Source organism: Vigna unguiculata, chromosome 2 (genome assembly GCF_037176805.1).
Source record: "Vigna unguiculata cultivar grain cowpea cultivar isolate G323 ecotype 2 chromosome 2, ASM3717680v1, whole genome shotgun sequence".
In the NCBI taxonomy this organism is placed as follows: Eukaryota; Viridiplantae; Streptophyta; class Magnoliopsida; order Fabales; family Fabaceae; genus Vigna; species Vigna unguiculata.
Genome location: NC_140793.1, coordinates 3,714,178 through 3,741,791, shown reverse-complemented (window position 1 = coordinate 3,741,791; position 27,614 = coordinate 3,714,178). Strand labels below are relative to the sequence as shown.

At 34.2% G+C, this 27,614-nt stretch overlaps 2 protein-coding genes and 1 non-coding gene across 3 annotated transcripts; 1 reads left to right on the top strand and 2 right to left on the bottom strand.

The window, feature by feature from the left end:
* Positions 1–526: 526 nt before the first annotated feature.
* LOC114174379 (sugar transport protein 10-like) lies at positions 527–2,849 on the bottom strand. Its single transcript, XM_028059218.2, has 3 exons — positions 2,272–2,849; positions 1,538–2,161; positions 527–982 (listed from the first exon to the last, which is right to left on the bottom strand). The coding sequence occupies exons 1-3, from the start codon at positions 2,722–2,724 to the stop codon at positions 527–529; spliced, it is 1,533 nt and encodes a 510-aa protein (XP_027915019.1). The 5' UTR covers positions 2,725–2,849.
* An 18,865-nt stretch (positions 2,850–21,714) lies between these two features.
* Positions 21,715–21,821, bottom strand: LOC114174764 (small nucleolar RNA R71). The gene has a single exon (XR_003602726.1). It is a non-coding gene; the product is annotated as a small nucleolar RNA R71 (small nucleolar RNA).
* A 1,048-nt stretch (positions 21,822–22,869) lies between these two features.
* Positions 22,870–23,781, top strand: LOC114174377 (uncharacterized). Its single transcript, XM_028059216.1, has one exon. It carries the CDS (start codon positions 22,870–22,872, stop codon positions 23,779–23,781), a length of 912 nt encoding a protein of 303 aa, XP_027915017.1.
* Positions 23,782–27,614: the final 3,833 nt, after the last annotated feature.

Here is a 27,614-nt window from a genome sequence, read left to right as displayed (position 1 = left end):
TGGTTAATCATTAAAATAGTAAATGGTGACAAAGGAAAATGAATTAGTGTTATACTTTAATTCAAATAATCTTGTAATAAAGGGTTAAGTAAGAAAAAAATCAAACTAGTTAAGCTAATATTGACTTTATGATTGAGTATTTATTATAATATCCTAAATTATTATTGAGAATTTAAAGACATAAAATAATTTAGAAACTTGCAAAATTAAAAAATATTATGATGTGTTTACCTAACTTGAATTTCAAATAGAAGTTGACACCTCTTTTATTTATAAATATTTATGTATAGGATATCAAGTTGAATTATAAATGTAATATTTCAAAAATCTAAAATACAACCTACTGTAATTATTTTTACTTGATGAATTACGGAGTTAACCTGAGCATAAAATGCATTACCGAAAATAAGATGGAACAACAAGAATGAAAACAACTCGTTTATTTTTATTACATAATTTTGAAAAGATTACACCTTCTCTAAATTATGTTTTTTTTATCATAACCAATACTAAACTACAACTGGATTTATACAACAGACTTACTGTTCTTAGATTTAATATCAATGTCATTGGGAACAATTTTCTTCCAAAACCAATGTGAAGTCCAAAGTATATTCATTTCTTCAATGGGAACGTTCTTGGTTTCTGGTAAAAATGATGCAATGAAGATGGTCATGATAACCACAAATCCCGCGAAAAAGAAGAAGAGGCCGAACTTCAAGTGACAAAGCATGGTAAGAAAGACTTGAGCAATTGCAAACGTAAATAACATGTTCGTCGCAACATTAATAGCTTGACCTGCCGGTCGAATTTCTAGAGAACATATTTCACTTGGCACCAACCATCCCAACGGTCCCCATGACCATGCAAATGCTGCAACATATGCACAGATAAAGAACAACAAAATATCTGCTTCAACTTTACTAAATGCTCCTTGACCATTTAGCCCAAACCTTAGACCGATCATTGTTCCAACAATAACCTTCAATCAAAAGTATTATGAATAAGAAACATGATATATATAACAAATTATGTTTAAATTAGGTTTCAAGATTTATACAATGATACACAAAAATATTGTTTATACAAATGCATCCACGGTTGTTCAAGTAATATTTATTAAATTAATCATGCATGTTCACATACAAGAAATTGTTGGAGATCCCTCACCAATTAGATATATGGTCAATTTATAGTATGTATGTGGGTGCAAAGCTCATGTTACAAGTCGATTTTGTTAGTTCGAGTTAAAGTTAAAGTATACTTCTTAAGATGATATCAGAATCATTTAAAGCCTATTCTTATGAGGTTTGTTATTTGTTGGGTTTATTGTGTCACACATTATTTTGCTGCTATCAGACCATCCTTAAATATCTAGTCTCACGCTTGAGATGTATATGAACCTCAACTTACAAGGTGATTTTGTAAGACTAAGTTCGTTTTAAATCCATTTCTTAAGAGAATTTAGCTAGGTTTAAAGTTTTATTAAAGTTATGGGTTGAACAAGTTTAAAAGTATCGGGCTTATAGACTTTTACCTGACAAATAAACATTTGGACACCACCTTCAAGAAGTAAGACCCTTCTTCCAAACTTGTCTACTGTGAAGATAGAAACTAGTGTGGCAACAACATTAACAACTCCAGTGATAACTGCAGACATAAGTGAAGCATCATTACCGAAGCCTAAAATCTGAAAGAGAACCGGGGCATAAAACATGATGACATTGATGCCAGTGAGTTGTTGAAAGGCTGGAATAAAAATGCAGAAAGTTAGTTGAGGCTTGTATTTTGGTCTTGTAATGTTCTTCCATGGATGTTCTACATTTTTTGCCATTTCACTAGCATCAACAATATCTTGGTATTCCTCATCAATTTTCTCAGTGCCACGAATCTTCTTCAACATTTTCTTAGCTTTTTCAAATTTTCCTCTTTCAATCAAAGAATTAGGTGTTTCAACTACACATAAAGATCCTATACATAGCAAAATTGCTGGCACAACTGCAATGCCTAGAGAAATCCTCCATCCATTTTCATGCTTGGATGTACCATAGTTGATTAGGTTTGCAACTAGGATACCAATTGTGATCATCATTTGGAAGCCAATATTGAGTGCTCCTCTAATTTTTGCTGGAGCCACTTCAGACAAATACACTGGTACAGACTATTGATGTAATAAACAAAGGTGGAAAAGTTAATCAATATTTTCCTTGGAAAATAAAAAAGACAAACCTGATAAAATGATTACGATGTATAACTCATGTTAATTCTTACCTGATTACAAAATCCCACTCCAATTCCTAAAAACATACGACCAATGATAAGCATTTCAATGTTCATGGCAAATCCATTCAATAGTGAACCAACAAGAAAAAATAAGCCACCAATAAGCATAGAGGCTTTACGCCCTAGCTTTCTAGTTGTAGTAGAAGCAAAAAAAGAAGCTACTAGTGCTGCAAGGTATAAGGAAGAGGTGAATAATGTAAGAAGTTCGTTGTCAAATTTGCAATATTGATTCTTGCTTTCTGATTTATCTTTCATTTGTTTGTGCACACCAGGGAAGAACTTGATCAAAAATGGTTCCATGGATGTCACTCCTCCTGTAATACCAAGATCATATCCAAAGAGAAGACCTCCCATTGCGGCCACAAAACATGTAATCAGTACAAATGTTGTGACATTCCCTTCATAATGTCGCACTCCTTCTACATGAAAGCCACCTGCCATCTTTCAAATTGTAGTTGTCACAAATATCCTAACTCAATTTCACTCTCCTCAATATCAACTGATACCTCTCAGAAGTGTGTAGTTATAACAGGAAAACAACAATAACCACTTTGAACAATGTACTTTCTCCCTTTCTTTCTCTTTTTCTCTTGTCACTTGTTTTACACATAAATTTATACTTTAAGAAGTAGACAAGCAAAACACTTTTGATGGTTGAAAAAATTTCACAACAAAATAGGGTTCAATGGTCATATATCCATTACTTTTTTTTTTTTGAATAATGAATAAATTTATTAAATTTATTAGTATTTGCTAAAAAGTTGGAAATCAAGTTAGTATTTACCTCAAAAAAATTACTAATTAAAATTAAGATTTGTACTTTGTTATTTGACTTGTTCTTATTTTTTATTTTTTCTCCTACACTTTAATTTGTATCTAAGAAAGTGTAATTTTTTTTTATTTAATAAACATAGTGTTACCCCCACAAACTTTTAGACTATATTTTCTTTATTTTATATATATATATATATATATATATATATATATATATATATATATATATATATAATAAATAATAATACACAGATATAATTGTAGGGTACAATGAAAGGGTAAATATCGGTAAACATACATTTATGTTGACGTCTTGCCTTTATTTTAATTAAATTAAAAATAGAAAATCACCTTTTTCGTATCATTGTCACCTTATGTTTATTTGATTTCAAAATTTGTCAATTAATTATTGCTTTTTTTAAAAGAAAGAATTCATCACCAAAATAAAGAAAAGGTAAAATTATAATTTATTTTCGTATATTTTCTTAATAATTTAATATGTTTAATTGATAAACTTAGTTTATTATACTTATATACTAATAATTTAATAAACCATAATTCTATATAATTTATAATATTATGGGTAATTTAAGTTGTTGAATTTTATAAAATTCTCAAAACAACTGAAAAATTACAACACTTTCTATATTCCATTATATAGTTTTCTATAATAATATGCAATTAAATATAATTTATTTGTTATGTTTTACGGTTTTAATTATAGAGAAAAATTAAGATAATCTCTATATTATTGAAAATGATTGTGAACGTGAGATAACATTGAAAGGACTTGTTATTTGTCTTTGGTCTCGGAGCAACGATACTTAGTGTAGAAACTTTGTAGGAATATTTTGGTCTCATAAGTATGAGTGTACTTACAAAGCCTATTAAAACTAGTAAATTACCCGAGGTATCATTCTAATAAATAGTGGTAATTTTGATTATAATATGATAATTATTCAATTTGCATGTATTCTTACGTCCCTTTGTAAAAAATAAAGGTTAAATATGCATCATGACTATGATAATATTATCCAAACATTAATCGCATTGCATGAACACCAATTTGTTTCACTTGTTTAATTTTGACATGAATGCATTTATGCATTTGTTTAACCTTCAATTTTATATTGAGCATGTGATGTACTAGATTCCATTTTTATCATTAGTAGAAAATTGTCATATAAAATTAATTATTATATTGAGTAAATTATGTATTATTTTATAACGTAAAAGTTATTGATATTTAAAATAGTCTCTATTATTAATAAAAAATTATAATTAATTTATGAATCATAGTCTAAATTGGATTTTTTTTTTCTTTTTTGGGTATACATAATTCTATTCATGTACAATTGACGCGGTTATTTTGGCTATAAAGCTTGTATGGAATGTTACTTTCAATAACCTTTTGTTAGCCTCCTCCTTAAGCTAGGTTGGGCCAAAACTTGAAATGGTGACTATGGTGGATCGTGGATGAGCGGAAGCTTGGTGTTGAGAGAAAAAAGGCTCTTGGTTTTGGTGATTTAATGGTGGGATAAAGGTATTTTGTGGAGATCTAAGGATGGTTAGGCCAACTCTAGAGAAATGGGTACTAGAAGGACCTTTTGGGATGCTTTAAAAAGTGACTAAGAGAAGAACTCTATTGCAATTTTGTGGTTTTACATCACCTTATAGGCCTTGGTTATTGCAGAACCGAAGCCTATAAGGATGCGATGACATTTTTGAATTTTTTCAAACTTTTGTGCCTCGCATCAAAAGGAAACCGAAGCCTATAAGGACTTTCCTGCTTCGGTCAAAAGGCAACCAAAGCCTATAATGCGTCAGAGTTCCTCAAATTTTCAAATATGCCATTGGTAGTAGAGTTTTTGGCCTCGGGTGGAACAAGACCGAGGTAGTATCCACTTTAGGCCTCGATTATTAATTGAGCCAAGGCCATATATCTTATTTAGGTCCCCAAATTGCGAATTGTAACACTATTCCTCTTCGTCCCCAAATTGAATCTCTGTTGCGCGATTCAGAACCACCACAATGTCTCCGTAGCGGGTTCCTACTGCAAATTCATGTTTTTTATGTTGATGAATGCATATGCGTGGAGTAGTTCATGATGAAGTTGTGGCTGATTCGTGAACGTGAAAGGAGTGACGCTGAACTCGTGGTGGTTTTGTAGTGCGATTTGCTCCGATGATGTGTCACTGGTTTCTTTTCTCATTGTAGGTGCTTGGTGGCGCGAATAGGGTTTCTTTGAGCGTCAAGATGATATTTCAAGGTGCAAGTGATTCCATGGTGGTTGAATGCACTGGCGCGAGGATGAACTGCAACTAAAATCCAATCACGATGTGAGCTTACAAAGTAATGGCGTTGCCATGGTGGTGTAAGGCTCTACATGTTTCGTAAGGAAGAAGGTGTTGTGTGTGGTTTGTGTTTATGGTGTAAGACCCGAGAAATGGGGCAGTAAAACAACCATAATGGGCTTTGAATAGCCATTAACCCCATGAATAAGTCTAAAATTCGTTTTGGGACCATTAACCCTCATTAAGGTGTAATTAAGAGATAGTAATTGGGAGAGAATACGGAAATTTTGGGACTGCAATTTGTGAGTGTTGGTAAGGGAGGTTTTCAGAGAAGCATAGAAAGGCTCTTAGACATCATAAAACAAAGGTTAGGAGACTTCTGAATGTGTTGTGTTGTCTAGTGTATGAGTCATCGTGACTTCTGAATGTGTTTTTGGTGATTTATATTGTATGTTAAACATTATAACCTTTATATAATTGGGGTATGATGGTGCTTGGAGGAAGTCCCGTATGATTAATCATGGGAAGAAAGTGGATTCTTGGAAGGAAAAAAAAAATGAATGAATTAAGTTGTCCTAGAGTAATGATTATATGACACGTAAGGAATAAGATTGTGGTGAGTCCTTTGATGAATTTTATGTGAATAGGTGTGACTGGTGTAATTTTGATCGTGTGTCAAAGCAAGGAAGTTAGGATTCCCTCACAGGTGCGAAAATCTAGGTTGTGTCCAGGTATTGATGTACCGCCTAGCGGCACCCTGCTTGTCGCCAGGCGACGACTGGTATAAAGGCAGTTGTGTGCCTTGCACTAGATGGTCACAATAAATATTGGTTGGAGTGAGTTGGAATAGGAAAATTGGTCAATAAAATTGGAGGAATTGGTACACAAGAATTTATTATAATCAAGACAAGGGGAGAAGTTTGAGGGTATGCTATGTTAGGAGTGGTTTGGTAATGAATGTGGAAATCTGTCTTGGCGATGTAATTAATTGAGTGATAAGAAGAAAAGATATAGAGTACATAATAAGAGGGGGTTGAGAATTTATATATCGAAATGTGGGGATTGGTGACTTTTGGCCTATAAATAAAAGAGTGAATGGGAAAGTTAGATAAGGGGGAACAAGTATAAATTGATTAATTGTGATGAATTATCATTATGAATTCTGACTAGAATGGATGCCATTGAGTGTGGTCAATGGTGATGATTCGATGAGGATAGTTGGGCAGCTGGAAATAGTTGTATAAAAATGAGAGGCACATATATAATATTGAAGGATCATAGAGGTGTTTATGAGTTGGAGTATGTGATATTAGGCATATCAATGCAATGGTGAAATGATGCATAACTAATTGGTTAAGTCTAGGATTGCTAATGAGCCAAACAAGGTACAGGGATTGAGTAAGAGTTGTTCTAGTATAAGTTGATTAAGTCATGGTGTAACTAGAGAGTGGTGGGTGAATCACATAGTTTGAAATGGTTAAATGGTGAACATGAATTATAAGGAATTAAATCATGTTGTGATGGATGGGTAATTAGAACCAGGTTATGATACGAGAGTGTGCAATTTCGAAACATGGAAGCAGCTAGATTGAAGGACAATCTGATGGATGCCATGAAACCAGAAAAAATTGTGCTATTGGTGTGGCGCCTAGTGGCCTGGGTGTGCGCGCCAGGCGATAAGAGCAGTAGGGATGTTCCTACACCGCGTGGCGCCTGGCGACAAGGTGTGACCCACCAAGCGATAAACCCTGCAACAATGGGTCTATGAGAGGCTGGCGACTGGCGGCAAGAGGAGTTCTGCCAAGCGGTCTACGCAGGTTTCGCCTAGCGGTACCTGACTTGAGTGTGTTGTTTCTACGCATTGATGCGAACTTGGATCAGGGGATGTTGTGCCATGAGTGGGTAGGTTCATGGATGGTGGTGAACACGTGATGATATGAGTAGGGAGGTTCATATCCTATTACTCTCGTGTGAGGATACAAGTGAGGTAGGTTTGTATGTTCCATGCTCACACTTAAGAGATGTTGTGTACGGGGAGATACGTAGCTGGTGGATCATGTGTGTTGGACTACGGGCGGGCAGGTTTGTTGACCAGGACTACGAGCGGAGAGGTTCGTAGAGTAGGACTATGAGCGGGGAGGTTCGTAGAGGCAGAACCACGAGCAGGCAGGTTCGTGTGAGCATCATAAATCTTGAGTCCAAGGCTAACTATTTGTATGATTTAACGTTTAAAAGCCTTGGGGGTTAAGGTCTTGGCCAAGAACTAACAAGGATGAATAAGATGGGTGTATTGCTTTTATTCTGTTACAATATATGTTATTTTCATTTATAAGCTCACCCTTTCTGTTTGTACTTGGCGATGATTGTGTAATTCTTTACACGGGAGCAGATGATGCCACAGGTGATGTTGTTGATGCTTAGAGACGGAGATAGGGGCGAGCTTGGGCTCTAAGCTAGGGATTTTTACTACGTTTTTACTATTTTATTGGATTTTGGAAATTGTAATAAGTTTATTACTACTATTAAATAGTTTTTGGCACGTTGAATAATATTTTAAATTTTCCTGCATTTGGGAATAATAAAAACTATGACGATTGAATTTCAATTCTTCATTTATTTATTTTAAATAAGTAATTTCCATTAGGGACGTTACACTTTGTGCTCTAGTGAGGCTACGGTGGTCGACAAATCTGCACCTAGAAGTAGTGTGAAGAAGAAGGTGACTAGGGTTTGAAAGTTACAGGTTGTGTTTCTGCTCCGGTTCATAAACACATGGCCAAATGTTGACCTTTTTTGGCCTCAACCTTATATGCCTCAGTTCTGAAACCAGGGTAGAATGTCAAAAATAACCACGACCAAATCTCCTTCCTGCATTGGTGGAAGTATGATTCAAATTTGAATTTGGCAGCATAACATTAGCATTCTCAAAGTGAGAAATACATGAGGGAGACACTTCTATTTATAGAGTAAGGTGTCTCCAAAATGGTCCAAACCCTAAAATGCTTACATGACACACACACACACGCCCACACACACACGCCCACACACGCACACACACACACATGGGTTGATTTTTGAATATGGGTTGATTTTTGACCCGGCTCACCAACCCGTAAATAAAGCTTCGCACAAGTGTTTTTTGTTAAGTTGCGAGTTTGCATTTGGGTATGTTAGGTTATTTTTTTTAGCCAACACAGATAATTTGTATTTTTGTGATTTGGTTTGTAATTGGATTGTATCAAAGTTTTTTTAGATTTTAATTACAATTATAATTTAGTTTTGACTGAAAAAAAAATTATATTGCTTTTAATTAAGTGAGCCCGTGAGTCAACCCGTTTAACCCACCAATCCGAGGTGGACCAGACCGGGTTCAAATATTTTTGGCTCATTAATAAGTGAGCCGGGTTGGGTTGGCTCAGTAAGTAATCAACCCGTGGTAGATCGAGCCGGATCAAAAATTAACTCGTACTGAAATTTTCATCTCTCCTCTTCAATTTAACCCTCTCCTTCTATTTGATCATGTCATTCTTTTCTTCGCACTTTAAAATTTATATAGACTTCTATTATTTATTAACTTTATCTCTTTCTTAAAAAAATCATTATTTGTAATATATTTTATATTGTTAATTTGTTAAGAAAAATACACTAAAAAGTTTGTTAATATGTTTAAAAATTAACAAAATTTATTTAACTTAAATATTTATATAAAAAAAATAATTAATCAATAAATACAACTCAATTAAAATTAATGAATAAAACATTCATATTTCAGCATTATCATTAGAAAAATTTTCTTATTCAGGAAAAAGAATAATGATAATTTATCAATTTCTATTTTAAAAGCAGTTATTATTTAGACAAAAAAGAGAATTAATGGTGATTTACCAATTTCTTTTCCGGAAAAGATATATAATAATTTTTTTCATTAATATCATAACATATAATTTATAATCATTTAATTATAATTATTATGGTGTTACTAATAGGATAATATATTATAATAAATAAATAATAAAAAGATCAAAAGGCACGTATATGAATTCCAGTAAAAATCCATAAAAACATTCATTTTTTAATTTATTAAATTAAATTAATAAATATAATTATAAATTAGTATGTTAATTAATTTTTATTAAATTTTTAGGTGTTTTCATCTAGCATTTGCCAGTTTCTCAAAAAATCCTTCCCTTTCAATTTTCCACTTTCAGGCTCTCCTCTGACATAAATCTTCACTCTAGACCAACCTAATTTGCTTTTGGTGAAAACAAAACTATCCTAGCCCCACTCATTCCTTTAACTTTCAGAAATCAGTCCTCTTCATTCCCTCCTAGAGCAACTGCGAACTCTCTACTAGGGTTTGGTACCACCTTGGTCAAGCAAGTTCGAACTCATTTCTTTTTCCACGTAAGTTGTCTCTCATCCAATACTTTCCTATTTCTAGCACAATTGTCTTAGTTCCAGCTAAGGTTCCCCTAGGTAACTCTGTTTCCTTCTATTCCTCTATTTTTTTTTAGCTTCTTAGTCCGTTCCTAGAGCTGCTGTGCTCACTGTTTAGCGTCAAAGTATTTTTGTCAGCTATTTCCAGGTAAGGGAAGCTAGGGTTTTGCTTGTACTCCAGGTATGGTTTTATGTTATGATGGCTTATTTGATGTTGTGAGTGCTTGAAAAATACTAAAACTTCGTTTGGTTGTGAATACTTGGTTGTACACGTGAGAACAGTGGAGAACTATGATATTTTTGCCCCGGCGTGCCAGTCTCGCCCAAGCGAGAGTACCAGAGGTTTCTCCCTAGAGCTTACGCGAGCTGTCACTCAGGCGATGAGCCCCTGTTATGAGCGAGAGCCATCTCGCTCAAGCGAGGAGGTCTCGCCTAAGCGAGAGAACGCGAAAGCTCTTAGTTCCTCTTTTCGAGCTCTCGCCTAGGCGAAGGGAGCTCGCTTGAGTGAGGGAAACCTCTCGCCTGAGCGAGACCCTTTATCCTGAACTAGAGGTTGGACGAGAATGTGTTTAATTCTGTTTTTCCCTCTATACTTGGATGGTTGCCATATGTTCGAATTGATTAATCTTAGAGAGCATGAATTGGGTGAATATGTATGAGTAAAATGATTTATGGTCTGTGATGGATAAGTTTAAGATGATCTTGGCATGTGACATGTATGAAATGGTTGGTTATAAAAGTGGCATGGAATTGGCATGAGAAATGATTCTATATTGATTGATGGAACATGATGTTGGTATGGTTAGGACGTAATTCCATGATGGTTTCGTGGTGGTGCCTCATTGGTTAGGACGTAATTCCATAAGTCTCTAGGTGAGATCTCATGGTTGTGCCTTGTTTGGTCAGGACGTAATTCCATGACCCCTGTTAGTGGGAGTTCATGGTGGTGCCTCATTTATATAATTTAGTAAGGATTCAAGGTAAGGATTTCATCCTGACACTCTAAAGAGTCAGTTAGTCTCACACAGAGCGTACTGAATCAAGTGGTGAGAGTAGCAGGGCGCTTGGAACACTTTAAGGCTAACCTTGTGCGTGCATGAATGAAACACTGTAACAATTAGCTCGGTAGAGCAGTAAAGGCCACCATAAGTGCAAGCATCCGCTGAATCTGACTAAATTATTTGTATTCGGATGAGTCGTGTCTTGAGTCTTAGTGTATTGATTGTGAGTCATAACATGATTGGTTGACACATGCATCTTGGATTATGAAAGGGTATGTAACTGTATGATAAACCTTTTTCTACTCTAGCTTACCCTTTTCTTGTTTGATTGTTATGTGTGTGGTCTCTTCTCTTGCGATGATCATCAATTTATTGATGTGAGCATATGCGAGAACTCCTCGTGGTCAACAGGGAAACAGTGATTCCGCTGCATAGTGTATCTAGGTTGGATTCCGCTGATTTGAGCTTTCCTTTAGGGCTAAGGCCCATGTATTGCCTTATTTTAGAACTTTATTTTGAATACTTTAGATCCTTTACTTTTTTTTGTACTAGCATCGTAGTGTGCCTTAGTTTCTTTCCTGTTTTCTTCCGGCTAACTGTAAGGACTAGTGTTTAATACTCCATGACTTTGATTCTTATATTAATCTGTGTGACATTTCATTTAATTAAGATTATTATTTAAATGGAACGTTACAATAACTATTTGTATCAAATTAATCTTAGGAAAGTTTCATTATATGAGGTATATATATGTTTATATCAGTTTTATATATCTATTAACTATTCAATTTGTTTCTTATATATGTGAGTTACCATAAGGTTTGAGTACTTTATTCTCCTAAGGACATTACATTGGTGCACATAATTGAGGCGCAAATATGGCATCTAATGTTTCAAGGTTTGGTTTTCTTATTACTATATTAATTTATATATTTACATTCCTTTTTACTACAGTTAACATATTTGCACTAGTGATTGGCTAAAATGTATATATTTTCTAGTTTTCTAAATTGTAGGAAAACATGTTTAAGTACAAAGAACGAATGTTAGAAAAAATGGTAAGGTATATGAGATTAGAGACTTTGGGATGAATTATCGTGTTACATCTTATCCTTTGAAAATCCTGATTTACAATACAAAAAAGAAGGGAAAAAAAGAAGATGTGTATATATAACAAGACTTGAAAAAGGTCCAATACTCAATGAGCAGGAAGAATAATAAAGTAAAAATAAGGCAAATAATAATATTCTTATGATGATATGAATGCTTGTATTTAATTTGATCATATGTGTAATTTGTATTGTCAATTCAAGTTAATATTATAAGAATGTTATCTTGTGTTATTTATTACTTAAAAAAACTAATTTATACATTGCTTTAATTATTGTTGATTATGTACTCTTATATGTTTGTAGATTTGAATCATTAAAATTAGATTCTAAAAGGCTCGTTATTTCAAAGTTTATTGATGCTCAATAACTTGAAGCAAGTACATGTAACGTGTAAATGATTTAAGTGCAATGGGGAAGGTATAAAAAGTTAGTATAACTCTATTAATTTAAATGTAGTTAATTTTAATTTATATATTTGGTGACATTGTAGCACTAAATTTGTTTTATGTGTTGAAACTTTTATTTGGTTTAATTATATTCATAGAGTTGTTTATCTTCTGCAATAACATGTTAAAAGGTAGGTCATATGTCACATGACTACTTTATTGGAGGTTTTCTTGTTATTGGAAGATTTAGTATTTCATCAAATAACGTGTTATTTTTCCTACTTAAAATTTTTCATTAATATCTTTACATTTTAAAATATTAATTCTTTCTTGTATTTATTTACAGGACTAAAATATTCGAAGATACTACATTTTATTATCGTATTTAATAATACTTATTTAGTTTTAATATTTTGAGGTGGAAATAGATTTCTTGTATAAATTGTTTGTATTCATTGTTAGATATCAATTGTATATTTTTGTCATTTTAAATGTAATGAATATTTTATATTTTAATTTTTATATATGATATTTACTTATTTTAACATTTTAGAATAACTTGTGTATTATGGTGTGAAAGTAAAGTGAAATATCAATTCAATTTCCAATAAAAATGATAAATATTTTATTATAAAAATAATTAGTAATGATCATAAAAAGTTGACATTGTCACTCTTGCAAATAATTAATAGTGATAATTTTTTTTGTCAAAAAAAAATTAATAAGATTTCAAAATATTGTCACAAATACAATAGTGTCAAGAGTACCAATGACAATTTAATTTTTGTCACAATATATTAATTGTGACATATTTATAACCTTTACTGATGAATATGTGTATCATTAAAACTACTTAGCTTGGTGTCGCGAGAAAATGACCTCGGTTTTGGTAATTTAATGGTGGGATGAAGGTTGTTTGTGGATATCTAAGAGAGGTTAGGTCAACTTTAGAGAAAAAGGTGGTAGAAGGACCTCTTTGTACCAAATGACTCAGAGAAGAAATATGACTCAAATTTGAATTTGGCGGTATAATATTAACATTCTCAAAGTGAGAAATACATGAGGTAGACACTTCTATTTATAGAGTAAGATGTCTCCAAAATGGTGTAAACCCTAAAATGGTAACATGCACAAAAACCACTCATGAGTTGCCATGTATAAAGCAACTTTATGAAAAGCCTCTTTTATAGGACAATGACACATGACCATTACCTATGTAAGAGAACTCTTCATTAAAGGCTTTGTCATGTGGCATGTGTGGGACGTCCTCCACATTAAGCTAGGGTTAACTTAACTAAATATCAAAGGATTGCTTAAGCTAGGCCCATATGATGCTCCCAATAAGAGTCGCGAAAATTAAGTAAGTAAATAAATATTTAATATAAATGCGGAGAGAGAAGATAAGGAATAATACTAGCTTAAGTGGATCACAATACTTGGGTGTGTTGAAAGAATTTGGGTTCAAGTCCTGTTTATGTCATTATAGCGTTATTTAATTATTTAATTTTTTTTTTTGTGGAAATATGAACATGTGACTTGATGTATAATCACATATGTACATAGAATATTAAGAAACATGAATTGGTTAGTTGGTTGTGCATTAGTTTAATGTCTGCCAAGTGATGCGCGTGGGCATGGCCTATTTTCTATGTTTCATGGGTTTTTCTAGAGATTTTAGGGAACCGTTGGGGTTCCTGTATTTTTGGTAAATGTTTTGATAGATTAATTGTGTGATATGATTTTGTGATTTCTACAATTGGATGAATGTGGAGTGAATATGCATGGGGTTACATTTAGGACTCGGGAATGATGAGAGATCCTGATTTCAGGTTATAAATTGTTGTAATGATGTGTTGTTTGATTTAATCAGACCTGTATGCAAGCTGGAACAAAAATTGCATGGTTTTTTTGTCAAATTACATGAATAGGAATGATTATTAGGGTTTAAGGCTCGTACAAGTGCGGGAAAAATCTGGTATCTGCTCAGGATTGGATGCATCGCCTAGCGGTACATGACTGTCACCTAGCAACAGACCAATGTAGATGTGCACACTGGTTTTATCTACGTTGGGTGGAAGTTGGGCGTTTAGAGGGTTCTATCTAGATTCTTTTGTAATGAGATTAACCTATTTGGCAAAGGGTTTTGGGAAGGGGACAAATGTATGACATTTGTTAATTGAAATAAAAGAGCGTAATAGGGCTACTTTTACTACAATGGCATTTTGGTTAGAAATCAATATGGCATGCTTTAACTTGGTAAAAGAATAGGTGTAATGGATTCTTGTTAAATATTAATTGATGAAATGATCTCAACTTGTGAATTTATTATGTATATGATTGTGTTGGAGTGTGATTCAGTCATGTTATGATGATTGGATATGCATTTTGGTGTTATGGATTGCATGATGGGTGATTGGGTTCTTTAGAACTTGTCCTAAAGAGCCAAAATTCAGTAGTAGTAATGTTAATGTTGTGGTGCCTAACAGCACGAGGTGAGCCACTAGGCGATAGAAGGAACCAGGGAAGTCCCAAGATAGTGGCCATTGGAACGCATGGCGCTTGGCGGCGTGTGGTGCCCGCCAGGCGGTTTGGAGCGATATCACGTGTAGTGACGTGTTGCATTGGAAGATGTTTACACCGTTTTGGATGAAGGCCTCGAGGAGATGACTTCCTAGGGGCCCATTTACGAGTTGTAGGATGTAATGGGGAGTTGAAAACATGGTCATTCTAGGTTGGAGCCTGATGGTAATTGGAATTTCGGTGTGAGCATGCTAGTTGTGGCTGGTATTGATTGTTCACTTGATTGCTCTTCACGGTCGGAGCCGGTGAGGATGATAGTCTTGTGATGAATACGAATTGTGGTTCGTATTGGAGAGCTCCACTCGGTGTTGCGGATTGTAGTCCATAACTGGATAATTCTCGCGTGTGATCTATAGGTGGTGGCCGATAGATGGTGGAACCACGAGTTGGAACTTGTGGCAACGGGAGTCATTTTAAGGATAACATCAAAGTGTATAGAATCAAGATGTGCACGGTAGTGGCTGTGATTGCGAGTGTTTGAGAATGGTAGTTCTCAGAAGGGTCATAGGTTTAACTTAATAATTGGGATTTAAGTTTCATGGTATTGTTTATTATTTATTTTATCTTGAGGTCACCCTATCTGCTTGTGTTTGGTGATGATTGTGTAACTTGTTACACTAGAACAGATGATGTTTCGAGTGGAGTTGGAGATACGTAGCACTGGAGCGAGGCTAGTTTGGGGATTTTATAGAGGATATTTTTACCATATTTATGTATTTCCAATATGATAGGTTTTATGTTTTGGAAACTCGAAACCATTGTTGTTTTGGTTTAAATTTTGAACTATGACATATTTAATAAAGTTTAATTTTCCCGAGGATTTGAGAAAGACGTTTATTAATTATCGTTTTAATATTGCGTGCTATTTTATTTTATTTAAATCAGTAATATCTAACTAGGATGTTACTGTCCCTACTTCAGCAAGATTGTTTTTAAAACCCTACACTACTTGGCCCTTAATACAGAACCTTCAAAGGAAAACCTACATGACACTTAATATAAGGTCTAAAAGTTCTCCATGATGGCCCAAGTGAAAAGGAGTTTAGGTTCACCTTGACTAGATGTTGCTAACTCTTCTTGAATGTGCCTAGTCATGCTTCTTGTGATTGGACCCTTGGCTAAGGGTGTGCCATCAGCTTTGGACTGAATATAATTTTTCTTTGTTGCGTTAGGCTTTCTCTTCTATTCTGTGTCTTGGGTGTTGAGAGAAAGATGAAGAACATGCTTTCACTTGTGTAGAAATATACAATTTCAAGTTTCTCATATTTTTTTAGAAGGATATCCATTGTACAAATAAATTGACTACTTTGACCCTAGCAAATAGAGAAGCTTATATTTAGTATCCTAGCTTACTATCATCTACGAGTCTAGTTTTTTATTTTCCATATTAGGTTTTATCTTTCCATGTTCAGAAATTTATAGTTTCTTTAGGAAGTTTAATTAGTTTATTCACATCAGTATGGTCTAGCCTCTCATGATTATGTTTCTTTTATTCTTTTATTTTTTTTAGTAAATTTTTATATGATGACAAATGATAGATGTGTTTTGTGGGTGTCAGTCTAGTTAAGATGTCAAAATACATAATAATACAAAATTCTATTTTTTTTGTCTAAAATTATTTTAAAACAATAATAAAAATAAAATATTTTTCATTGTAAAATTGAAATTAAAGATATTATCCCTAGTAATTAGCGAATCTTTCTCGATTAACTTTTATGCATTCCGATTATTTATTCTTATTGGGTTTCTTTCCTCTGTTTAAAAACCAATTTAGCTTTTTCCCATAACGTTTTACAATAATTCTTACCTAATTATAGAAATTTCCCTAATTGTATACCAATAAAATAGTATTAAACATCTTTTCTCACATGCATTTTCATAGGCAGTTAGAATGAAAATAATAATTGTCATGTATCAATTGAATATGTTTATATTGATCATCAAGGCTCGGTATTAATTTTGTTAAAAACTTTAAGACATAAAAAGGATTTTTATTAGAGACTTAATCGGTAAAGTATTTCATTTAACTTGTGGAGTAAAAATGTCAATTTCAATAAGTTTTATTCAACTAAGAAAATGTTGGAATAAATAGATGAATAAAACTTGAATATTGTCTATTTGTGAAACACTTGTGTAAATTTATTTATGACATATACAAAATAATTTTATTTAGAATAATTAAATATAAAAACATTTTATATTATTCCTAATATTTTATATGTTATTACAGTTCATGAGTGGTTATTCATGTTGTGTCTTTTGAGGGATTACTGGGGAGTCCCAACGTCAATGACACTTGAGCCCAACCACATAAGCGATTGACACTATTCTCAACCAAAAACCTTTAGGCATGGGTGTTTTAGTCTTCATCCTTATATGATGCTTAACTTTCTTATTTTTTTGTAGTACTTAGACAAACAGTAGGATTCCAACCAATCTCCCCCTCAAGTGTGAGTCCCTTCACATTGGTACTTCCCCCTCGAGCAAAAGCATTTCAAGCCACGAGTACCCCTTACTTGTAATGTCGTTCACAAATGGGCGACGCTTGCCTGATCCTCCGTCAAGAAAACTTTTGATCAGAGACCCATCTAAACTAGTTAAGATAATATTGAGTTTATGATTGAGTATTTATTATAATATCCTAAATTATTATTAAGAATTTAAAGACATAAAATAATTTAGAAACTTGCAAAAGTACACCTTACTTTAATTAAAAAATAGGTATAATTACTCGTATAGTACCCAGTTTGGGGCTAGTGTGTCAAATAGGTATCCGGTTTAAAAATGTGTCAATTGCATCTCAACTTTTGAAAAAGTGCTTCAATTAGGTCTCTTTCAAACGAAGTTGACTAACGACGTTAGTCAACGTTTTTTAAATTTTTTTAAAAGTTTTTAAAATTTAAAAAAATAAATTAAGTTTTAAAACTTTTTTTAAAATTTTTTAAAATTTCAAAAAAAGATTAATTTTTTAATTTTTTTTTAGATTTTTTGAAAAAAATAATAAAAATGCCACGTGTCAAGTCCCTATGTGTGACACATGACTTTGTCAGTGTCACGTGGCATTGCAATGCCACGTGTCAATGTCATTATTAGATGTCATTGTGCTGATTTCGATTTAGTCCCCATATATGTCTTTTTGTTTCAATTTAGTACCTAAGTATATGTATCTGATTCAATTTTGTCCCAATTTTTTTTAATAATTAAAATATTTTTGTAATCCATATTTTATAAGATTAAAAATAATTAAGTATTAATATTTTTACAAAATTAAGTACTAATATTTATATTATTTCTCTCAATTTTAGACCAAATTTATTATTTGTATAAATGTTATACTAATATTTTTTATTAAAAACAACTTTTTAACATATTATTTTATTAATTACTTTTTTATTAATTACTTATGTTTTGTTAATTTTTATTTTTTTTCCAAAATAGAACAATATTGTCTCTTACTAATTTTAAACCAAAATTTCTATTGGTATAAATGTTATACTAATTTTTTTAGTAAAAATGAATTTTACCACTAAATTTTAATATAAATATCAAATACTTAATTTTTGTAAAACTGTTATACTTAATTACTTTTAGTTTTATAAAAAATGGATTTTAATTATTAAAAAATATTAGGTCAAAATTGAATCAGATACACATAAGTAGGTACTAAATTGAAATAAAAAAATATATATGTGGACTAAATCGAAATCAACACAATGGTATCTAATAGTGATATTGACATGTGACATTGCAATGCGACGTGACACTAACAATGCCACGTGTCACACAGGGACTTGACACATGGTATTTTTTTTTTCAAAAAATTTTAAAAAAAATTTTAAAATTTTTTAAAAAAATACAGACTGACACGTGGCACATTGACTAACGGCGTTAGTCAACTATGTCTGAAAGGAACCTAATTGAAGCACTTTTTCGAAACTTGGGATGCGATTGACACTTTTTTTAATCCGGGTACCTATTTGACACACTAGTCTCAAACTGGGTATTATATGAGTAATTATACCTAAAAAAAATATTATGATGCGTTTACCAAACTTAAATTTGAAATAGAAGTTGACACCTCTTTTATATATATATATATATATATATATATATATATATATATATATATGTGTATATGATATCATGTTGAATTATAAATGTAATATTTCAAAAATCTAAAAGACAACCTACTGTAATTATTTTTACTTAATGAATTTTGGAGTTAACCTAAGCATAAAATGTGTTAATTAACATAAGATGGAACAACAAGAATGAAAAAAACTTGTTTATTTTTATTACATAATTTTGAAAAGATTACACCTTCTTTATATTATGTTTTTTTATGATAACCAATACTGAACTACAACTGCATTTATACATCAGACTTACTATTCTTAGATTTAATATCAATATCATTGGGAACAATTTTCTTCCAAAACCAATGTGAAGTCCACAGTATATTCATTTCTTTAATGGGAACGTTCTTGGTTTCTGGTAAAAGTGATGCAATGAAGATGGTCATGATAACCACAAATCCCGCGAAAAAGAAGAAGAGGCCGAACTTCAAGTGACAAAGCATGGTAAGAAAGACTTGAGCAATTGCAAACGTAAATAACATGTTCGTCGTAACATTAATAGCTTGACTTGCCAATCGAATTTCTAGAGAACATATTTCACTTGGCACCAACCATCCCAACAGTCCCCATGACCATGCAAATGCTGCAACTGATAAGTGCCAAAATTTAGTAAAGATTCATAACAAACTCTGGCACTTATGCTTTAAATTTGTGTTCATTTCATATTGATTCTCCCTAAACCTAAGTTTCAATCACATGCTTCCAAGTTTTGATTTAAAGAAATCATTTGATCCTATTTTGTGTGTTTTTCAGGAAAGATTAAAGAGAACTCAAGAATAGTGAAGGAGAAAACAAGAAATAAAGAAAATAGGGAAGGAATGTTGTCAACGTCGCTCAAAACCAAAGCATTCTCGCCTAAGCTAAAGCCACTGCCGCCATTCTCGCTTAAGCGACGCAGACTCTCGCTTAAGCGAGAGTTCGTGCAGTGGAGACCCTCTCTTGCCGCCATTCTCGCCCAGGCGAGCTCAGATGCTGCCAATCTCGCCCAAGCGAGATCCTTTCTTCAGCTCGAAGTACTCTTGCTCGCCTAAGCGAGACATTGGTTTCAGCACGTCTCGCCCAAGCAAGAAGCTTTCTTTAGCATGAAGAATGCTGTCTCGCTCAAGCGAGACTCACGTAGCTTGAGCGAGACCTTCGTGGGTATATATTCTCCGTGCATCAGAAAGTGAGTTTCAGCTTGGAATTTTGGAGAAGAACACACTTGAAGATCTGGAGAACTGCAACCACGAAAGCAGAACACAGTTTCTCATTTTCTTCTTCTTCTTCTTCTTAGCTCATAGGATTTTGTTGGCTACCATGAGTGGCTAATCTTCTCCTTTGGGATTGAATGTAATCTACTAGAACTTGGATGTAATCTGGTGATATTTATATATAGCATTTCTGTTTTACTCAGTATTGGTATTATTGTTCTGCTCTTAATGCTTACTTCTATCTGATCAATAGATGTTTTGATTTTGATTTTTAGATCTGACTGGAAAGTATTTCTGAAAATCTGATTTGAACAATGATACTTGATATACTGTGATGCTAGGAATAGATCTCAATATATCAATTGCTTTTAACACTCGATCGTAATGCTGGATAGTTTGTTGAATATGTGAGGAATCAATATTCAGGGAACTAATCTTATGAATTTTATACACGAGGAATCGATATAAATGATTTTTGAGTGTGCATCAATATTGGTATTTTCAGATGTTATATATATTATATTCATCCAGATTACAGACAAGGGAGATAGATGAAATTCAATCCCAGTTTCTTTTACTGAATTTTTATCTAATTTTCTGCTTTTACTGTATTTGTTTATGCAAATTAGTTTAAACGTCAATGATCTATCAAATTAAAATTTCTGTATATATATATATATATATATATATATATATATATATATATATATATATATATATGCTGATCGAGATAATTATTAATTTTCACTGAATCCGTTCCTCGTGGGTTCGACACTCCTACTTTAAATCATTATACTACAGTTGACTTTTGGTACGCTTGCCAAGAGACCAACAAGTATTTTTGGCGCCGTTGCCGGGGAACGGTGTTCTTTTGAAATTTTTAGTTATCTCATCCAGCTTTGTGTATATTTTTTTTCTTTATTAGATAGCTTATTAAATTTTCCCTTTGTACTAATCCTTGCTTGAGCTGTTTGATTTATGCTTTTAAGAGGTCAGGTTCCTGAAGATCAATTAGCATTTGACCCCGAGATAGAAAAGACAGCTAGAAGGAACAGAGGAAAAAGCAAAAAGAAGCAAGGAAAGACAAGGGAAGAATCTTCCAGTACTTCCATCACACCTTAATCAGAAAACATGGATAATCAAAGACCAACTCCCGCCAGGAAGACACTTGGAGACTATGCTATGCAACAAGGGCCGAGATATTTTTCTAGCATAGCAATACCATCCACCACCAAAACTTTGGAGATGAAGCCAGCTTTCCTCAGCTTGATTAGTTCTCATCAATTCACTGGAATGGATAATGAAGATCCATATACTCACCTTTCTACATTCTATGAATTGATAGGAACCATGGGCTTTCAAGAAGGAGATCTTGAGCATGTATACATGCGTTTGTTTCCTTTTTCTTTGGCAGGTAAAGCAAAGGAATGGCTTAAGTCACATCCAAATCAGAGTTTGAACAGTTGGAAGGATGTTGAGGAGAAATTCTTGAACAGATTCTTTCCACCATCTCGCTACATCAAAGCCAAAGCTGATATTTCAACGTTTAGGCAAAGACCAGATGAGCCATTCTGTGAAGCTTGGGAGCGGTTCAATTCCTTATTGAGGAAATGCCCAAATCACGGATTTGAAGATATTGCTCAGCTGAACATATTCTGCAATGGTCTGAGGCCTGACACCAAAATGATATTAGATGCAGCAGCAGGTGGAACATTGATGAGTGTAGATGCGGAGCAAGCAACAAGAATCATTGAGGCATTAGCATCCACAGATCATCAAGCTCAGCATAATAGGCAAACTGTTCAGAGGAAAGGAGTGCTTGATCTTAGTACTACAGATGCGATCTTAGCTCAGAATAAAATTCTGACTCAACAGATTGAAGCACTGACGAAGCAAATGTCTAAATTGCCAGAGCAGTTGCAAGTTGTGCAAACTTCTCCCAGTCACCAACCCATGAGATGTGACTTTTGTGGAGGAGATCATCCAAATGGTCATTGTTCTTATCAGAGTAGCTCACAAGGAGAAGTTCAATATGTGAGCAACCAAGGAAGACCAGGAAATTTCTCCAACAATTAGAACTTTTCACAGGGGTGGAGAAACAATCTAAATCAGAATTTTGGATGGAAGCAAGATGCTGGTCCTTCAAATAGACAACCTCCTTACCAACAACAATAACAACAGTATCCTTTTGTGCATGACAGAACAACTAAACTGGAGGATACTCTAGAAAAGTTTATGCAAGCTTCTTTGAACAATTAGAAAAATACAAAAGCTTCAATCAGAAATCTTGAAATATAGGTTGGACAGTTGGCTAAACAGTTATCAGACCAGCAAGCAGGTCAATTTTCAGCCAACACTCAGACTAATCCGAAGGAGCACTATAATTCAATTACTACCAAAAGTGGTAAGATTGTGGGAAGAGGGATTGGAGACAACCTGGTTGTAGAGGAGGAGGTGTTGGAGGAACCAAAGAGAGAGAAAGAAAAAAATGAGTGTGAGGGAGAGGAAGAAAAAAATAAAAGAGAGTTTATAAATAGAAGAGAAGAAAAAGAAGAAAAAAATAAAAATAAGGAGAAAAAGAGGGAGAAGGGTGAGAAACAGGTATCCCAGTTGAAAAACCTACCATACCCTCAAAACCCTTCCAAAAAGGACAAAGAGAGGCAGTTTGCAAGGTTCATGGATATTTTCAAGCGACTGCAGATTAATATTCCTATTTTGGATGCTATGGAGCAGATGCCAACTTATGCAAAATTCATGAAAGAGCTCCTAACAAAGAAAAGAAAATTTTCTGAAGAGACAGTGGAGCTGGAAGCAGGGTGCAGTGCTATAATCCAGAAATCATTACCTCAGAAATCTAAAGACCCTAGGAGATTCACAATTCCAGTACCAATTGGAACATTGCCAATAGATAAAGCATTGCTCGACTTGGGTGCAAGTATAAATTTGATGCCTCTGTCTATGCTACGAAGAATAGGAGATTTGGAAGTAAAGCCTACAAGGATGACACTACAATTAGCTGACAGATCTTTGAAGTATCCATATGGAATGGTAGAGGATGTTTTAGTAAAAGTTGACAAATTCATATTCCCAGTCGATTTTGTTGTGATGGATATTGAGGAAGACATTGAAGTCCCTCTGATACTGGGAAGACCTTTCATGAAAACAGCCAAGGTCATTATTGATGTTGATGATGGCAAACTGAAGGTCAGAGTGCAGGATGATGAAGTCAACTTTACTGTATTCGAGGCAATGCAACACACTAAAGACAAACAACAATGTTTCAAAGTGGATGTGATAGATGAAACTTTTTTATCAGCTAGGAAGCAAGTGACAAAAGCAAACCCTTTAAAAAAGGCTTTAGCTGGTGTTCATGATCCAAAGGCAGCAGGAGAAAAAAGAAAATTACAACTGCCAGAATTGGAGGAAAGGAGACTCAGCACTTATAAGTCCTCTAAGCTCTACAAGGAAAAGATGAAAGTTTATCATGACAAGAAAATTCTCAAAAGAGAATTTTATCCAGGCCAATCAGTGTTATGGTTCAATTCCAGGTTGAGATTATTCCCTGGAAAGCTAAAATCAAAGTGGTAAGGACCATTCCTTGTCAAAGATGTGAAATCCTATGGAGCCATTGAGCTAGAGGATCCTGAATCTAAAAAGAGCTGGGTTGTAAAGGGGCAAAGGTTGAAGCCCTATCTTGGTGGTAATATTGATAGGCTCGCCACAATCATTCAACTTCATGAACCTTAAATGAAACAGGCGTCAAGCTCGTGACGTTAAACAAGCGCTTCCTGGGAGGCAACCCAGTGTTTTAATTATGTTCTTGCACTTCAATTTCATCTTTTATGTGATTAAATGTGTTTGTGTATGTAATTATGTGTTTGTGTTTATAGTTCTATGTTTGTGTGTAAAAAGGTGAATTTTAGCATCCAATCATCTCAATAAGGCAAACCATGCGATTTTGGTTGTTTTCAAACAAAAATGGTATTTTAAGCATGAGAATGAGTTTTGGTGCCAGAATTGAGATCATCAAATGCTAAAAAGTGCCTTGTTTTGGCCAAATTGTGAAATTTGAGTTTAAAAGCTTGATTTTGAGTTTGTTGATGTGAAACCTTTTAAAATGATAAAGAATTGATTGAAGTATGGTTTGGTGTGGGTTTATGAGTTAATTGGACTGAAAGGATCATGAAATGGCTGAGTGAAAGTGAACCAAAAATTGAAAAGTGGCAAAATCAGTGTGTGTCAAAACTGCACGAAAATCTCGCCCAAGCTAAACATGTCTCGCCTGGGCGAGATATGCAGAACCTGAGCCATCCATCTTTGTTGATATACTCGCTTAGGCGAGTAGTGGCTCGCCTGGGCGAGAATGCCCTGCACCAGGGGTGTTTTGGGCGACACAGTCTTGCCTGCGCGAGATTTTTTTTAATTTTCCTATCACGCTCATCTCGCTTAAGCGAGAAATTGCGTTTAAGTGGGTAACAGGGGCTGAACTGATGCAGTTTTCTTTCCCCCAAACCCTCGCTCCTAATTCTCGCTCACGTTCTTCTTTCTCAGTTTTGAGCGCACCATTCACTCACTCAATTTTTTGAATTTTAACTCACAAATTTCGTGTCCCTTTGCTAATTCCCCTTCAAGGTAAGTTCTACTCTTCATTCTCTTTATTTTCACCAAGTATAGTCAAGGTTTTGTATGCTCCAAACCCTAGGAGAGTGTCCATGTTCTGTTTACTGCATTTTGTGTTATATTGTGAGTTTTAATATAAATTGATGCTGTAGCAGAATAATGTGGGTTGTTTATGCACGAATTGGTTCAAAAATTTCATATTTTAAGAGTGCATTCAAGCTGTTTGACAAAATGTGTGACTTAATTTTGTCTTGGTTGGTCATTTAAGTTGTGAAAGCTGACTTGGCATGCTTTTGGTGGGTTAATTTTCATCCTTGCAGGTCCATGGCTAGAACAAAGACAACATCTAGACTTCCCACTACTGAACCCAACAAAGGGAAGAGGAGAAGACGTGCAAGTAGCTCTTCTCCTGAAAGGCCAATAAGCAACCGTTTTAGGGACTCTGAAAGAGAAGAACAGTATGAGAAGATAAAGAACTGGGTCTTTATCAAAGAAAGAAAGATGGTCCTACTTCCGGATGAATATGATCCATTCTTGAATGGCCTTATCAGGAGGAATTGGATGAAGTTAGCTGACCCGCTTCCCAAATTTGATCCAGAGATTGTGAGAGAGTTCTATGCAAATGCTTATTCTGAGGACAATCCTGGTGAAAAGAGATCTAAAGTTAGGGGGAGGTGGGTAAATTATGATCGAGCAGCGATCAGTGAATTCCTTGGTAATCCACTACCTCTACAACTAGGGCAACGCTGTGACTTCACAACAAGAAGGAGGAGTCATGAACCTTATGATGAAAATGAAGTAGTACTCCTTATATGCACTGCCAACCAATCTTATCAAGTCGGACCCACTAGAAATCCTCTCAGAATTCTAAGAGGGGATATGAAAACCTTAGCCCAAGTCTGGACCACATTCTTACTTGCAAACATAGTGCCCATTGGCCACGTGTCAGACTTGAATGTCCCTAGATGTCATCTCCTTTATTGCATAATAAGGGAGGATCTGACTGTTGATGTCGCCACAATTATATCTGAAGAAATCCACAAATTTGTGAGATACGAAGTCAACACTAGGAATGACAAGGCAAAAGGTGCTTTGGGTTTTCCGGCATTGATCACAGCTCTTTGCCAAGAACAAGGGGTGGAGGTAGATTTAACTGAAAAGATACAACCTTCAATTACCAAGAGATTCATTGAACACTTTTGTACCCACCCAGAGGACTTGGAGCAGCTAGAAGAGCCCCAGCTGGACCAACAAGCTGAAGATCAACAAGCTGAAGACCAACCAGCTGAAGACCAACCAGCAATGGAAGAACAACAAACAGGGCCCACACAGCAACCTCAGCTCAACATGAATAATGAATTGCTTGAGCAGATGAGATATCTGAGATTGCAGATGGAGCACACTCATCAGCAAAATGCTTCCATTCATAGAGGACAACTTCATCTTCAGGAGTACCTCTATCAGAATGTCCGCGGACCATACCCAGGCATGACTCCACCAGAGTTTTTCACTTATCTACAGTGGCCTGGGGACAGTCCTATTTCCCTGGGGGGAAGTGGACCTGTTGCAGGTGAGGGACCATCAGGAGCTGCTGACACAGATGGAGCAGACATTGAGGATGAGATTGATTTTGGAGGAGATTGATTCACAGCATCATTCCACCCTTCAAAACTCTATAGGTTTCGTTGTTCTTTTTCTTTTTGTATTTTGCAGTATTTATGTAATTACTACTATTTTGCTTTAGTTGTTTTGGCTAGAATGTTATATTATCTAGTTAATTAACTGTTTAACTTTACCTTTTGGCTTAGTATTCTGTGCATAATACTTAGAGATAACTAAAATTTTTTTTGGGAATCATTTTGAAAATCTTTCTTGAGAAAATTGGTTAAAGAGAAATTTGATTTCAGTAAGTATCCTGAGTCTTGAACAACTGAGTGAACTGAACACAGAGGTGAAAAAGGGAAATTTTGGTTGAATTCATAATTAAACAAGGATTAGGATATTAGTGCTGCATAGTTAGTCAAGATAATTAGTTATAACAATAAGTGAGATACCAAGGAAATAAACCAAAAAACCCAGTGAGTGTGTGAATCCTTAAACAGTTTGAGTGTTTCCACTGTTGTTGACAAATTGATATTGCTTGAGTTTTCATTTAATAACATCACACTTGAAGCATGGAAATGATTAAGGCAATTTTGTTGAATTTATAACTCAGTGCCAAATAGCCAACCTGTAAATAATCATCCTTTGTTGATAGCCCATTTGAGCCTAATTGTTTGAATTATGCACCTTAACCTTAACTTGAATTATTATCCTTTCCCTTTGCACACTTAGGGATAGAGAGCATAGGTGCATTTTTCAACTGTAAGGGTAATTGGTTGGTAGAATTGAACTTAAGGAAGAAAAGGGCTGAGTATCATAATTCACTCTTTAGTATTATGTAGGAATGTATATATTTACACACAAAAAAAAAAGAGGAAAGAAAAGAAAAGAACAAAAAGAGATAAGAGTGAATTATGAATGAAAAAGAAACTTGGTGTATTGAGGTCTGAATTGTGAGGAATGGAGAGTAGAATTGGGTTTGAATTGTAGCTATGCTCTCTTTTCTAAGTTGTGCTTTTGTGATCTTGAAAAACCATTATTCTTGAAAGCCTAGCCTCATTACAACCTTGAAAAGACCTTAAGATCCATGCTGATTGTGTGTTTGTTGTTGAATTGTAAATGACTAACAATGTTGATTTGTTCAATTTCAGTGGAAAATGAGAAAAACACATGCCTGTGAGATTTAAGAGAGAATTTCC

Coding starts and splice junctions, on each gene's coding strand:
- LOC114174379 (XM_028059218.2), bottom strand. CDS start 2,724: ATGGCAGGTGGCTTTCATGTAGAAGGAGTGCGACATTATGAAGGGAAT. Junction 2,162..2,271: donor GAGTGGGATTTTGTAATCAG/GTAAGAATTAAC, acceptor TTACATCAATAG/TCTGTACCAGTGTATTTGTC. Junction 983..1,537: donor TCCAAATGTTTATTTGTCAG/GTAAAAGTCTAT, acceptor TTTTGATTGAAG/GTTATTGTTGGAACAATGAT.
- LOC114174377 (XM_028059216.1), top strand. CDS start 22,870: ATGGATATTTTCAAGCGACTGCAGATTAATATTCCTATTTTGGATGCT.